A 14,982-nucleotide genomic window follows, 5' to 3' on the forward strand; every position below is an offset into this window, starting at 1 on the left:
TACAGGCATAGTTTTTCAGTTATCAAAGATTTTTAGATCATACGGATCAGGAGTTCCTAACCTGGGGCCAATAGATGGGATTCTGGATTAGTCCTTGCGTTGCCAGATGAGGACACTGTGATTAATAGGGACAGAGATTTCCCCCAGGTTATAGAATTCACTAGAGGCCATGCAGGAGCCTGAATCCAGGTCTCCTGAACCCAAATCCAGGTACTCCATCCACCATGCCAACCTGTCTTCCACCTGTCCTCCTGGCGCGTGTCCTCTCTTCTACATCCTCATTGGAGACTAGGTCATTACTATATCCATAAAAGATATATAGTATCTGGTGGATGGAGAAAAGATAATTTCCAACTGTTTTAGTAACCATAAAGGCCACTCGGAATGATTTCACCCAAACCAGAAGAATGCTGGCTTTCATTGTTCCTATCAGGGTTATCGTATCTTGCTCACTTGGACAATGGGAAGGAAAAGGTTAAGAGATCTACAATCCATACTCTCTCCTTCTGTGGAGGAGAGAGGGAATGGTGTAAGGGAAGGCAGGGAATGGGTGGATGGGTGGGGATGCATTTCCAGGAAAGAAAGAAGTTGACAAGATCAAACCTTATAAACACATTAATGACAGACCTCTTGACAAACTAGTAGTACTTGCTAGCGGGAGAGTACTTATTTATGGAGTGCTGTTAGTAGGATATATCTAGTCTGTCTAGGACTTCTCATGGTAAACAAACATAGAATCCATGGGCAATATCACATAAGTTACACAACTGTCTAAGTAAAAAGTGATTACATTTCATGACCAAAATGGCTCTCTTCAGGGTAAGTGATAGGATGCGACATACATCATTTAGAAACCTTGCCTGTTATTCGGGGCCACAGCACATCCTGATGCTGTAAGAAAGGACCTGGAGCTATTGGTGATCTTCTCTCTGTGTTTTACCTCTGTTTTGGGATTATTTGTATCTTTGAAATTATTAGTAAAGCTTTATACTTGGTAAGATTATCTGATTAATGAGCATCTGATATGAGAATCCAAGCCTTTGTGTCATCTTGGATGCATTTCCATATGAAGAAGAGAGGTTTGAGTGTCCAAAGAAGAGGTGAACTGCCCAGAGTACATGTTTGGGAGGTAGACATGATCAGTTCTCAGCTCTGTCCTTGGTTCCATTCAGTATAATAGCATCATCATTCAGAAAGCTGTATTTACTTCTGCCAACCTGAAGTTCTCTGATTCTCCCCATCCTTTCCTAATTTTGATCCTCCCAACCTGTTCTCATACATCATCAAAGGAACTTCTAGGCAGAAACATAAGACAAAAATAAGAAATATGCTTCAGGGATTTCCCTGGTGGCACAGTGGTTAAGAATCCACCTGCCAATGCAGGGGACAAGGGTTCGAGCCCTGGTCCAGGAAGATCCCACATGCCCTGGAGCAACTAAGCCCACGCGCCACAACTACTGAGCCTGCACTCTAGAGCCTGCGAGCCACAACTGATGAGCCCGCATACCACAACTACTGAAGCCCGCATGCCTAGAGCCTGTGCTCCGCAACAAGAGAAGCCACCGCAACAACAAGCCTGTGCACCGCAACAAAGAGTAGCCCCCTCTCACCACAACTAAAGAAAGCCTGCACGCAGCAACAAAGACCGAACTCAGCCAAAAAAAAAGAGAAAGAAATATGCTTCAGTTTGCAACAGAAAACACCAATTAGTTTAACCTCCCAAAGTAATCTGGCAAGTCCACCGATCAACTAGCAAAACCAATGAGTTCTCCTCAGATCCCTGCTATGGTTTAGGACAAGGAGAAGGCTCCATATTTAATTTAGTCTCCACAAGGACAGCTGTAGCAGATTTACATGCAGACAACTGAACACTCTGACTTTCACTTTCATGCAACACCTAAAGGGAGGAACCCCAGAGGATACTGATAATTAAGTATTAATTCATTCGGAATAAAACTAACTTTAATAAGAACATAAATCCCATATTATTTATTTATAGTAAAAGCAAACTATTGTTCTTTTACTCAGCAAGCACTCTGCTACCAGCACATTTAAAAGAGGTCAAATGTATCTTAACTCTTTTTTGTCCCAAATAATTTTTCAATGTCTCTACAACAAATTCCCCCTACTTCACTGTCTCCCTTCTCAGTTACCTGCACGGTCCTCTCTTCCTAAAACATCCAGTTACAGAATGAAGGCCCAGAGCCCACCCCTCCATCTGCCTAAAGCAAAACACAGGGAAGCCCACCCATCATCTACTTCCCTCCCTTGTCCATGTCACAAAATTCATCCCAGGAACTTCAGCCTTATGGGATTAACAGGGAGAGGTGACAAACTATATTTCTTTTCGAACTGCATCTTCATTGATTTAAGACCCTGGCAGTGTGGGTGGGCATGCCAGTTTTGTTTTGTTTTTTCAATGCACAACCCCACCAATTCCCGAAAAGGCTTTGGGATACTTAAATTTGAAAACCACAAAAATAAATTAAAAAAAAAAAATCTTCTGGCACAAGAAAAATCATTTAGAAGCGTCATGCATCAAGTGGGCTAGAGAAGGAGAGGATAATTATACACAGAAATCTGGCTAAGGAGAAATTCCTGTAAGTAACCACAAAAGTGGATGCTAACTCTCTGACAGTCAAAGGCAAAGAAGGACCTCAAGCTCTTGTGATTTAAAGGTAGGAAGCACACCAATTTTTCAGAAGAGAAGCCTCCCGCCACCACTCCGAGATCTTAGGAGAATTTCTGTGAGTCTTTATATAAGAAAATTCAAAAACAGACAGGATGGCATCCTCAAAATGCCAGCAGCAGTTCTGCCCGAACAGCCGTGATGTTCTGCATAGTTATTTCTGATACCAGTCTCAATAAAGGCCATGGGCGTGATGCCCTGTGGTGATTCTCTAAGTCATTTCTTCAGGGTTGGGAGACTGGAGGGCCTGGAAGTGAAGCCCATTGTCTCTTCCTGGAGTCGAAGAAGGAGATGGCTTGAAGGAGGAGGCTGAAGGGGAAGAAGGATGGTGCAGGGCCCTCCCCTGATCCAGAGGTGAGAAGAGAGGTCGGGGCACGACTCACTGCTGCCCCCACTCCTCTTATCACGGAGCTACAAGTGCTAAGGCAGGAAGACCCCACAGACTGGAAAGCTGGGCACACCCCAACGTGACTAGAATCCAGATTTGAAACTAGACTGGTTTTCAGATTTAGTGAAGCAGATAGAATATGTGAGGTTCAGCAAGCATCTCACAGAGCTGAACTTCAACAGATTTTCTCTGGAACTATACTACTTATGACATGCCTCTCCCTATGCTTTTATCCTTTGCATTTGAGGAGCGACGAGCAAAATATTCAAACTTAGGGAAAACTCCACGCTTGCACATTAAGAATTAATATAGATACAGGTTATATAACTGCCTATGATATTGATGTCCCAGGCTTTCTGTGGGGAAATGTCATATTTTCAGACTGTCAGTGTGTCCTTCTCTGAGAAGAATCAGCCCAAATCACACAGTATTTTACAGAATTTGATTATTTGACTTTCAAAGAAAAAGATTTTGGAAAAAACCCAAATCTCTTGGCTGGCTCCAGAAGAACCCCTAACATATGGGATCCTACAGATACAGAGCGCCACTGTGTTTTAATATGTACTTTTTAACTATTTCCTCTCTGAAACCTCCTAGTCTTGACAAACATGGAGATTAAGGCAATGGTAGGTGCTGCCCTGGGCCTCCACTGCCCACGTAGACTGGCACTGCCCCTAACACCTTGACCCCGGATCCCATCGGAAGCAGGGTCCACCAGGAGGAATCTGCCCAAAAGGGAAGGACAGGAGAGACTCTATGTACCAGCCAGTGCCTGGGGTTGCAGTCACTAAAAGCTGTGCGGTGGTGGATGCGTGTGAAAATAGTCACAGTCCATTCCTACTCCCATTTCTCCTCTCCCCCACCCCAATAAGCATCTGGAATTTCATGGGATAGAACATGCAGTCTAGAACCAGCAGTGCCAGCGTGGGCTCATCTCTGAAGTTCTGCTCCAGGTAGAGGAAAGGTCTTCAGGTGGAAGCTTCCCCATCCTTGGGCAAAGCTGGGACTCCCTGGGCCTGGTCAACAGTGTGGTCAGGGTGGCAGAGAGGGGAGGGCAGATACCTTCAGGAGCAGTTGGTACTTAGTGATCCTCTGGACGGGCTTAATTAGGTAGGAAGAGATGGAGTTGGCCAGACCGTGCCGCTGCTGTATCTCCTACAGGGATTAAAAACGGGCACCGTTAGACACAGAGGGCCATGTGCACATATGTCTTCTGGGAGGAGGCGGGCTGGGTTAAGGAGAGAGGAGAAAAGGGAAAAGGCCACACAACTATGAGAAACTGCTCTTTGATGGGAAAAGGAGGAGGAATGGCATTCTATCAAGGGAAAATGTATAAACCAAAACACACAGGAAATAATCATTGTATCTTTAGATGATAATGAGGACCATACCTGAGCAGAACAGAGGGTCACACCTAGATTCTAGAAAAGTGAAAATGCACTTAGATGAGAAGATGGGTGTAGGTCATTGATGGGGTGGAACTAGAAGCATGAATTAGGATGTGATGGGGAGCTTCTCAGGGGTAAAGTATTGTAGATTTTAAATAGAAGCAACATATGGTGAAAGCAATGTTTCAGAAAGATTAATATAAGCCTAATAGCAACACAGAGGGTGGAAGCTGGGAAATAGAGACAGAGAGACCAGTTCAGAGATTACTGCCAAAGTCCAAGTGTGTAAACACGCAGTTACCATATGATCCAGCAATTCCACTTCTAGGTAAATACCTGAGAGAAATCAAAACATATGTCCACACAAAGACCTGTATAAAATGTTCATAGCAGTATTATTAAGAGCAGTGAAAAGGTGGACACAACCCAAATCTCCATCAACTGATGAATGAAAAAACAAAATGTAGTATAGTCATACAATGGAATATTATTTGGCCATGAAAAGGAATGAAGTACTGAGACGCTACAACATGGGTGAATCTTAACTTCCTGCTAAGTGAAAGAAGTCTGTCACAAAAGAACACATATTATATCATTCCATTTTTAATGAAATGTCCAGAAGAGGAAAATCTATAGAGATAGGAAATAGATCATTGGTTGCTTAGAGCTGGGGGAGCAGGAAGGAGGATAAGGTGGAGGGGTGATAGCTAAAGGGCGTGGGGTTGCTTTATGAGATGATGAAATAGTTGCACATGTCTGTGAGCATACTAAACAATTAAATTGTACCCTTTACATATATGTATAATATACATCTGTATCTCCAGGTGTGTAATGTGGGGGCTTGCCATAAACAAAGATTAGTGAGAACAAAGCATTGGGAGGATTACAAGAAACATCTTAAAACTCGGACAAGACAGGACTTGCTACGCGGCTATGAAGGAGGGTGAAAAAGAGGGAATAATATTAAAAAAAAATTCCATTTTCCACCAACTATCCCAGAAAGTAGCAATTTTCTCACTCATTTGCCTCTTCCCTAGAGGTGTGTAGTTATAGCAGGACTTATTCAAGGAAAATGGGCAAACAGCGGACAGCTTGACCCTATTTGGGCAAATGAACATTGTGAGTTTACTTGGGGGCTTTGGCAGGAGAGGACAGGCAATAACGCACCTTTGACAGGCTTCCCGCTCTGACAAGGTGCCAGTTCGGGGAAGGCTTCATGTGGACAGGGAGGAAGGGGCGGCCTCCGGAGGCTTGAGGTCAGCCCAACCAAGCTTAGTAATCAACGTGCACCAGACACCACAGCCTCACGGTTCCCACGTTTGGAGTAGAAAATTCCAGATCATGTCAATGTACGGGTCTTTCTTGGACTTGAATTTTCTGTGCTCTCTTTACAATAATGGATAATAAGACTGTCTTTATTGGGGGTTTATCTCTTATAGAAGGAGGGCCTGAAGTAGATGGTTTCTAGGTGTAGAGTTTAGGGAAACCCTTCTGATGGAAGGGGGAGAGCTACAAAGATGATGCTTCCTGGAATGCTTTGGGGACAGTCAGGAGGGTTGACTGCTCTCCCTCCCCACCTCTGGGCCAAGCTCCAGGAACTGCTACTGGTCTGGTTTTCTGGCTTCCACTGGCCTCCCCAACTAACTAGAGGCTCATCAGGCACGACGTTGGAAAATGGGGGGTGGGGTGTGAAATTTGGAGTATATCTGACTGCAAGTCGAAGTCTAGAAACAGGGATATGAGGAATGTAGGACTAGGGGAGAACACAGTTTAGCACCAGACATTGTAACGTGTACAAAACGAGCCAGGCAACCCATCAGTCAACCTCAAGGGACTCACAGGTGGGGGGAGGTGTGTGTCATAGGAAGGTCCACCATTAACCTGCCGGAACGCAGATTGTTACAAACGCCGTAGAGAGACACAGAGGATACCGCACGCATAGAGAGAGGCAAGGATTCACGCAGGAAGCAACACGTGACCTTTAAAGGCTAGGAAGTACTTCTAAGAGTGTCTGTGTGGGCCCGTGGGCCCGCCCGCACCTGTGTGGGCAGAGGGCTCCAATCCATTCTAGGCAGGGAGAGCAATGTGAGCAAAGATGAGGAAGGAGAAGAGTGGGGCGTGCTCAGAGCACAGGACATGCACGTTCAGAAAAATGTGAAGTGGAAAACAGGACACAGTGCATTTAAAACTTCAGAAAGACCCTTCTGGTTACTGTTGATGAATAACCAGAAACGTCTTAAGAGAAATACATTATTAAGCAGAGATAATAGCGCTATAGGGCATCCCAGATGATAGTCAATAAATTCTGATACCAAGTTAGAGAAAGACTTTTCTTGGGTTTTCTGTTTAAACAAATATAACCTCAGAAATTCCACTTTGGGACAATTTCCATAGGAATACGCCGTTTTTAAAAATCACGTATGTTTTTTCTTGTCTGGCTTTTACCCGTTCAAGTGTCATTTCTTCACTGAGCAACAAGACACTTGTAGAATCATTTCTGTTATAGCAGGGTCAGGCTAGAAAGATGCTCAGAGAAAGTTTATTTTGTAAACGTGAGTGTGGGAACCATGTTTGAATGTCTGCCTCCCCACGGGGCCTGGCTCACTATCTTGAATACAGCAGACATTCAAAGATTTATAGATGGAATGAGGTAGGCAGAAAGTTAGATTGATAGATACTAAAATGATATGACTACCAGAATGGCCATCACTGCTGCCACCTATCTCTCACTGAACTTCACTTTTTATTCTCATTTTTTTTGCTCCCTCTGTTCTTCCCGTGCATCCTGCAGTGACCCGTCTGATTCTGTCACTCTCTGGGGACCAGCAGTATATATACCATCATTCACCAACAGGATTGCATCCTCACCCAAAACCAGAGGACCAGACAAGGTACATCGGCTCTGAGTCTTCTCTTGGCTTCCATCACAGCATAAGTGCTCAACCCTGGCTGCACGTTACTCTCACCTGGAAATGTTTAAAACTCTCAACGCCCAGGCCAAACCCAGGCCGACCATATCAAAACCAGGGCTGGGACCTTAATCACTATTTTTCAAAGCTCCCCAGGTAATTCCGATGGGCAGTCAAGGTTGAAACAATTGCATTAGAGTAGTCAGTGACTCCCAAACTTGAGCAGGTATCGGAGTCACCTGGAGGGCTCCTTAAAACTCAGATTGTTGGGCTCCAGCCCTGGGGATTCTGATTCAATAGATCTAGAGTGGGGTCCAAAATCCATATTGCTAACAAGTTCTCAGGTGATGCCGATGTGGCTGGGCTGAGGGCACATTCTGAGGAACCCCTACGTTTGAGGAGCTATATATGCAGTAGAAGTGGAATATCCTAGCGCGCCTCCTCTGCTTGTGAGATTTATGACTAGCTGGATTCGGGGCGGAGGCACGGAGGCAAATGCGCCTTATCCGAAACCACAGCACTTGAGATGGGATGGAGTAAAACAAAAGATAAACACTGCTTTTGTTTTTCTCCACGTTTTATCCACGAGAGAGAGGTTTGGAGGGGCCAGTAAAGAAAAATGAGGAACAAAGGATAGCTAAAAACCCATGACCTCAAAGTAGAGGAGCAATTTCCACCTGCTCATCAGTGGTTCAAGGATGGAAATTCATAGCTTACATCAAAGAAGGTGCCTGCGTGCTCCAGGATCAGCTGGTTGGAGTCAGGCTTGTTTTTACAGTAGGTGACGTACATCTGAAATTTGTCTGCCTAAAAAAAACAAAAACAATAATAGGTCAGCATCCATTAGTTGCTCCCTTCTGTTGACTGCCAGCAAGGGCTGTGCAGTTAAACTCTCAGATATTGCGTGATACAGGATGATCCGTGGCAAATGTCCTGGGCTTATCGGGCCTGTGCTCCCCTAACAAACTTTGGGATGCTTTGTTCCTATCAGCAGGGGGAGAAAGCTCACTAAAGTGAGCTCGTTTTAATACTAGTCAGTGCTAGATAGAATTAAAAAAAAAAACAATTCACATATCCTCATGTATCCTGACGCTGGACAGAATTTACTGAGAGATTATCCCCCTTTTTGGATTACCTACAATTGCGCTTCCCATCTTGAAAAATGACAGCATTTGCTCTGAAAACGAAAGTCAAGGAATGAAAACGAAGTGTGATCTCAGAGGGAGATCTGCTAGAACTACAAATGTCTCCACTGGGGGCAGTTTGTAGGGCATGTTAAACGCCTATGCTACCATCCCCCACTTCCCAGAAGCAATGATGGGGGAAAGGAAAGCAGGGTGACCCTCTGGGGCAGGGTCTGAACAATGAGTCCTAACCAGATTGCTACTTCAAGTCAAGAGTTTTATGGCTTGGTGAAAATTCATTTCTCATGTCTTTGGGATCCTCTGGGTCAGTGTTTCACAGCCTTTCCACTGGAAAGGGTGTGTGTACTTTGGCCACCAAACACTTTTCCCATTTGTGAAATGCTCCCATCCTCGTGCCTATATCACATTGGGGATGTCCTCTTCTAAGAAAGCAGCCTAGCTATGTTTTAATTATAGCAGGCTTTCATTTATGCCACCACTTTCCCAAGTTCTTTATATATATTAACTCGTTTGTTCCTTATGAGAACCCTATGTGGTGAGTTCTATTATTATCATCCCAATTTTACAATTGTGAAAATGGTGGCATAAGGTTGGTGAAGTAACTTTAAATTCCCATAGTTACAAAGGGGTGGAGCCCAGGCCAGCTGCCTTCAGGCTTCTTGGTAATAACTGTTGCTGTTCAATACATTGCAAACAACTCTTTCTACCCTTTACTCCTGCGCTACACTCATAAATTAAGATGATAAGACTTAAGAAAGTCACTTTGGGATAATTCTTGGCAAAATGTGCCTATTTTACACCATCATGAAAGGTTTTCTGAAACCAGTTTTAGGGTTTATATACTACCTGGGAGGCATTCATCATCCCTAAGAGATGCTGACAAACCATACTTATGGTTGACAGTAAGGCAACTCCACAGTATGTATGAAACAAGATACCAAAACAACCCCCCAAAACCTTCACTTAATGGTCAATCTCATTTTTTCTCTACACTGGCCATGCAAGGGATCATAAATTATTTATCAGCACTAATGTGAACTGTGCATGGGCTCACGTATTTAGAGGTGAAAAATGTATTAGCACAAAATAAGATGGCAGTCTGAGACTTCCTTAAGAAATGAGAGTGTGCCAGGAAGCAAATGTTATAGTTTCAGGAAACGGAAGTAACTCAGGTCTTGAGTTGTGGGATGAGCTGTGATATTAATTACATGTCAATGGGCTAGCCAACGTCCTAGCTCCTCTGAAATGTTTCCGTATATAGGATATAAAACATAACCATAGCCCTGCCTATTCCAGAGGGCTGTTAAGAGCACAAACTCTCTGAAGAGTGAAGACATTTGGAAAAGTAATTAGCCCATTTTGAGTGGAAGTTATAATTAGTTAACTGTTGAATATCAGAGCTCCTGGCCCTGGGGAAGGATTTTCATGTTTAGTTGCACTTATTGTACTAGGTGGACTTCCCTCAAGATGTTGGCACTCATACCATGAACCTGAACTCAGGATAATGTGGCACAGAGATGCTAACAGACACTAATGTTTCTGTTTGTATAAGTAGAACCTAGTAAATTCAGCCCATTTACTTGGCCCAAGAAAGAGAATGACTAGATTGGCATCCTGTACGTCAGAATTGGGATGGATACCCAAGGAGTCTGTTCTCTAATAAGGAAGAAAATGTAAACAATGGTTTGGTGGATTTCTAAAGTTCTAATTCCTTAATCCTCATCCTGCTGAAAACACAACAACTCGTGGACGGAGCTGGAGTAGTTCTTCTGCCAAGGGTGGGGGTCTTGTTCCAATCTCCTGACATCTCAATTTTAGAAAGTTTTTGAGAACTTAAGGTGGAGCTTGGACACACCATCTAAGGACCTTTCCCAAGGAGGGCTCTGCTCCTCAGGGACAGACTGCTTCTTTCAGATCTACTCATGGCCCCACTCTATAGCCCTTGGTCCTGTGTTAGAATTTCAGTGACACCAATCAGCTCAGGCACTGAATGGTGATGTCATCTGGTAGCATCTGCATTCCTGGAAACCATGTGACAGTGGGAGGAGAAGAAGCTCAGGTCGGTTACCCAGGTAACAAAGCAGTGTCCCACATCCTCAGGCAGCTGCTCATACTTCTCCAGCTCTTTGAGGAAGATGCTGCAAGGGGAGAGAAAGGCCAAATGAGACATCTCTGTACTGCTGACCCCCTCTCCGCCAGAGGCTTATACTGAGGTCATCCCAACCTCGTAAACTCTCCATTATTTACACGTGGCTTCTCTACTCTCTAAGCAACACGTGGTAACAAGCGATTTTAAATATGTTGGAACTAATTTCATTAAAATTTCTATTAATTGATTAATTAGTGCTACTTAACATTGTTTCCCTTAAGGGTTTACACTTCTCAGGCTGAAAATAATGAAATATTATACTTGTGTTGGGCATTTCATTTTAACAGTAACTATGACTATTTTTTTACACAAGTAATCCGAGCACGTTGTAACATTTAAAAATATACAGATAAAGGTATCAAAAGAACAAAATAAATATCATCTATGATCCCAGAGATAGGTGGAAAAATTCTGAATCCTACACTGACTTCTTTCCAATTTTTCACTTTCTTCTTCCATCAGTACCCAGTTTGTGCTAAAAGACCGAGTTAACGTTTCCTAATGCTGACATTGTTGGGAAAGAAAATTTAATGGGGAAAAAGCCGTAATACATTTCAAAGCTGAATTGAATTACTACTGAATTATCTGCCATTGTGGATATCTGAGCCATGGCTCCCTTCTATCTTAATAAATAATAAAGAGTTGACTATACCAACTTCGAATTAATGTATTAAACAATTGGTTTGAGCTCAGAGAATATAAGCTCAAATAAGCCAGAATCACTGGAATGGAATTTGCTTTTTAAAAATCACACAAAGTTTTTCAAATAAAAAATAATATGAGGCTGTGGGGAAACATTCTGGTGGAGATGGAAGACGGTATAATCTTTGCACAGGTCAATTTGATAACATCTATCAAAATAAAAAATGTACTTATCTTTGCCTCTGCAATTTTAATTTTGGAAAATGTCCTATAATTGTAGTCACATGTGTGTAACATGAAGTATATACATGTAGATTCACTGTGGCACTGTTCATAACAGCAAAAGATGGTCTATAGACGACAAAGTAAACTACAGTACATCCACAGAACCATATACTATGTAGCTATAAAAAATGGCTAAGCTTTTTAGGTTTTCACATGGAAGATCTCCAGGGCAGGCTGTTAAGTAAAAAAAGCAAGGTGTGGAAGAATGTATCTAATATTCTGCCTTTTGTCTAAGTAAATAATATATACTATTATTTCCAACCCAAGAAACTAATGGTCAAAGTGTACAATTTCAGTCATGCAATATAAGTTCTGGAGATCTATTATACAGCATAATACTTATAGCTAACAATAATGTATTGTATACTTAAAAGTTGCAAAGAGGGTAGATCTTATGTTAAGTGTTCTTATATAATAATAATAGGGGAGAAAACTTTAGGAGGTGATAAATATGTCTATGGCCTTGATGGTGGTGATGGTTTCATGGGTGTAGAGTTATCCCCCAAAGCATCAGGTTGTGATATTAAATACGTACAGCTTTTTACATCAACCTTACTTCAATAAAGTGGTTAAAAAGAAAGTCATTATCTAAAATGAAAAGACAACCTACTGAATGGGAGAAAATATTTGCAAATGATATAACCAATACAGATTAATATCCAACATATATAAATAGCTCATACAACTCAACATCAAGAACACAAACAACATGATTTAAAAATGGGCAGAAGACCTGAATGGATGTTTTTCCCAAGAAGACATACAGATGGCCAACAGGCACATGAAAAGATGCCCAACATCACTAATCATCAGAGAAATGCAAATTAAAACCACAGTGAAGTATCACCTCACACCAGTCAGAATGGCTATCACCAAAAAGAACACAAATAACAAACGCTGGAGAGGGTGGGGAGAAAAGGGAACCCTTCTACACTGTTGGTGGGAATGCAAATTGGTGCAGCCACTGTGGAAAACAGCATGGAGCATTCTCCAAAAACTAAAAATAGAGCTACCATATGACCCAGCAATTCTACTCCTGAGTATATATCTGAAAAAAATGAAAACTCTACTTTGAAAAGACACATGCACCCCAATGTTCGTAGCAGCATTATGTACAATTGCCAAGATATGGAAGCAACCTAAGTGTCCAAGAGATGAATGGATAAAGAAGATGTGGTATATATACAATGGAATATTACTCAGCCATAAAAAGAATGAAATTTTGCCATTTGCAACAACATGGATTGAGTAGGAGGGCATTATGCTAAGTGAAGTAAGTCAGACAGAGAAAGACAAATACTATATGATATCACTTATATGTGGAGTCTAAAAAACACCACAAACTAGTGAATATAACAAAAAAGAAACAGACTCACAGATATAGAGAACAAGCTAGTGGTTACCAGTGGGCAGAGGAAAGTGGGGAGCAGCAAGATAGGGAAAGGGGATTAAGAGGTACAAACTACTATATATAAAAAAAAAAATAGGGCTTCCCTGGTGGCGCAGTGGTTGAAAGTCTGCCTGCTGATGCAGGGGACACGGGTTTGTGCCCCGGTCCAGGAAGATCCCCCATGCCGCGGAGCGGCTAGGCCTGTGAGCCATGGCCGCTGAGCCTGCGCGTCCGGAGCCTGTGCTCCGCAACGGGAGAGGCCACAACAGCGAGAGGTCCGCGTACCGCAAAAAAAAAAAAAAAGCTACAAGGATATACTGTACAACATGGGGAATATAGCCAATATTTTATAATAACTATAAATGGAGTATAACCTTTAAAGATTGTGAATCACTATGTTGTACACCTGAAAGTTATATAATATTACACATCAACCATACCTCAATAAAAAAAAAAAAGAAGAGCAAACAGAATTTCACACATGTGAAATGACATATAAAGAGCATTCACCACAGTACTGTCTGAAATAAAAGTCGGTTGGAAACAACACAAATATATTTAAAAAAAAGTCATTACCATAGGAAACCAGGTGAAGGAACAGGGTGAATGAAGATAGTGGTGGGTGGGTCTTCTCGATCTATACTTTTCTATTTAATTTTGATTTTAAAAATTAATTCAGAAATTAAATTAAGAGATATAAAGTAGGTCTGAATGATTCCGTTGCCTACCTCTACCATTGCAACAAATAAATTTTATTGATTTGACTTACACTACTTGAGTCCTCTTGCCCAAGAATTCTGGCAGCATCTTACAATGATAATTACAATTGGTTATGGATTCTATATATATGTAATTTGTGTTCTCCCTTCAATGACATAGACAGATGTTGGTTTTGGTTTAAAGAAATATATATGTGCAATTAAAAAATGTTTGGCAAGTCATATTTGGAAGACCAAAATGCTAATGATTGATAGGATCATAGATGATATTTTTTTGTCCACCTGCCATTTAAATTTTCTACAACAAATGGGTATTACTTCAGTGATGAGAAAAAGTCACTTCAAGTGTTTTGAAGACTCCTAGCAATACCCATTTGATGCTAATCATCTTTCTCCTGAATTTTGGAGTATCCTGATCTGAATCATGGAGCCGCAGTGATTATAATGCAGTTTGGGCTTACAAAATGCAAATATGCAGTGCTCACAAATCAGTAAGTATCATACTTATTGCTATTTTTGGAAGAACTGCAGGTGACACACATATATTTAATATGACTTCTAAATTAGAAAGAGGAAAAAATTATATAATGCTATAAGTGAGGATCACATTTTTTTCAAAGCCAGAAAGAAAACAGCTTTTTTTGTAGCAAAGAGAAGGAATCTGGCTCATTACTATATATAACATAATATGTTAAAATAGGAATCTATTTTTCATATAATTTTTATTTCTGGAACGAAATTCTAAAAGACACTTATTATGTGACTCTTTTCCATGAGAACACTAAATAATAAAATGTACAAAATCTTCAGAGGTAGTTTTTTCAGATGTTGAGATGTTCTTTACACAGTCATTTCTCATATGGGCTGAACAGGGCCGGGGTGGGGGGCGGGGGCGCGCTGGAACATTTTGACGGGTGGGGGGGAGAAACTGATGAACTATTCTAGGACAAGGACTGGTGAAAGGAAATGAACTGCCTTAAAGAAAGCAGGACTAGGAGGAAAGAGTACTTGGAAGAAGAGAGAAAGAGGCGAATTTGGAGCCCTGGGCACCTACAATAAATGCTATTGGCTGTAGGAAACCTCCACTTCCCCACTCTCAGGATCTCACTCCAATCCCCTCCCTCTCACCCCCATGATATATAGGCCCTTCTCCTTTAACGGCAAGCAAATAAATGATACAACAGCCCGGATCATGACATTCCACATAAGATATAAAATTGTATTCTTGCTTTAGAAGTTGCAAGGACTCTGTGACGACTCAGGGAGAGTTTCCCTCCT

General features: G+C 41.8%; 1 protein-coding gene across 16 annotated transcripts in view; it reads right to left on the reverse strand.

Annotated features, from left to right (window-relative positions):
- The window catches only part of KALRN (kalirin RhoGEF kinase), a 653,035-nt gene that overhangs the window by 222,978 nt on the left and 415,075 nt on the right, over positions 1-14,982 (reverse strand). For all 16 annotated transcript variants that reach the window (XM_049710431.1, XM_049710430.1, XM_049710429.1 and 13 more), the window contains exons 26-28: positions 10,588-10,657; positions 8,092-8,181; positions 4,140-4,232 (exon numbers count right to left, since the gene is read on the reverse strand). In XM_049710431.1, coding sequence (XP_049566388.1) covers positions 4,140-4,232; positions 8,092-8,181; positions 10,588-10,657 — 253 coding nt within the window. The remainder of the gene's footprint in view (positions 1-4,139; positions 4,233-8,091; positions 8,182-10,587; positions 10,658-14,982) is intronic.

The sequence above is a fragment of the Orcinus orca genome, chromosome 5, assembly GCF_937001465.1.
Source record: "Orcinus orca chromosome 5, mOrcOrc1.1, whole genome shotgun sequence".
NCBI classification, from domain to species: Eukaryota; Metazoa; Chordata; class Mammalia; order Artiodactyla; family Delphinidae; genus Orcinus; species Orcinus orca.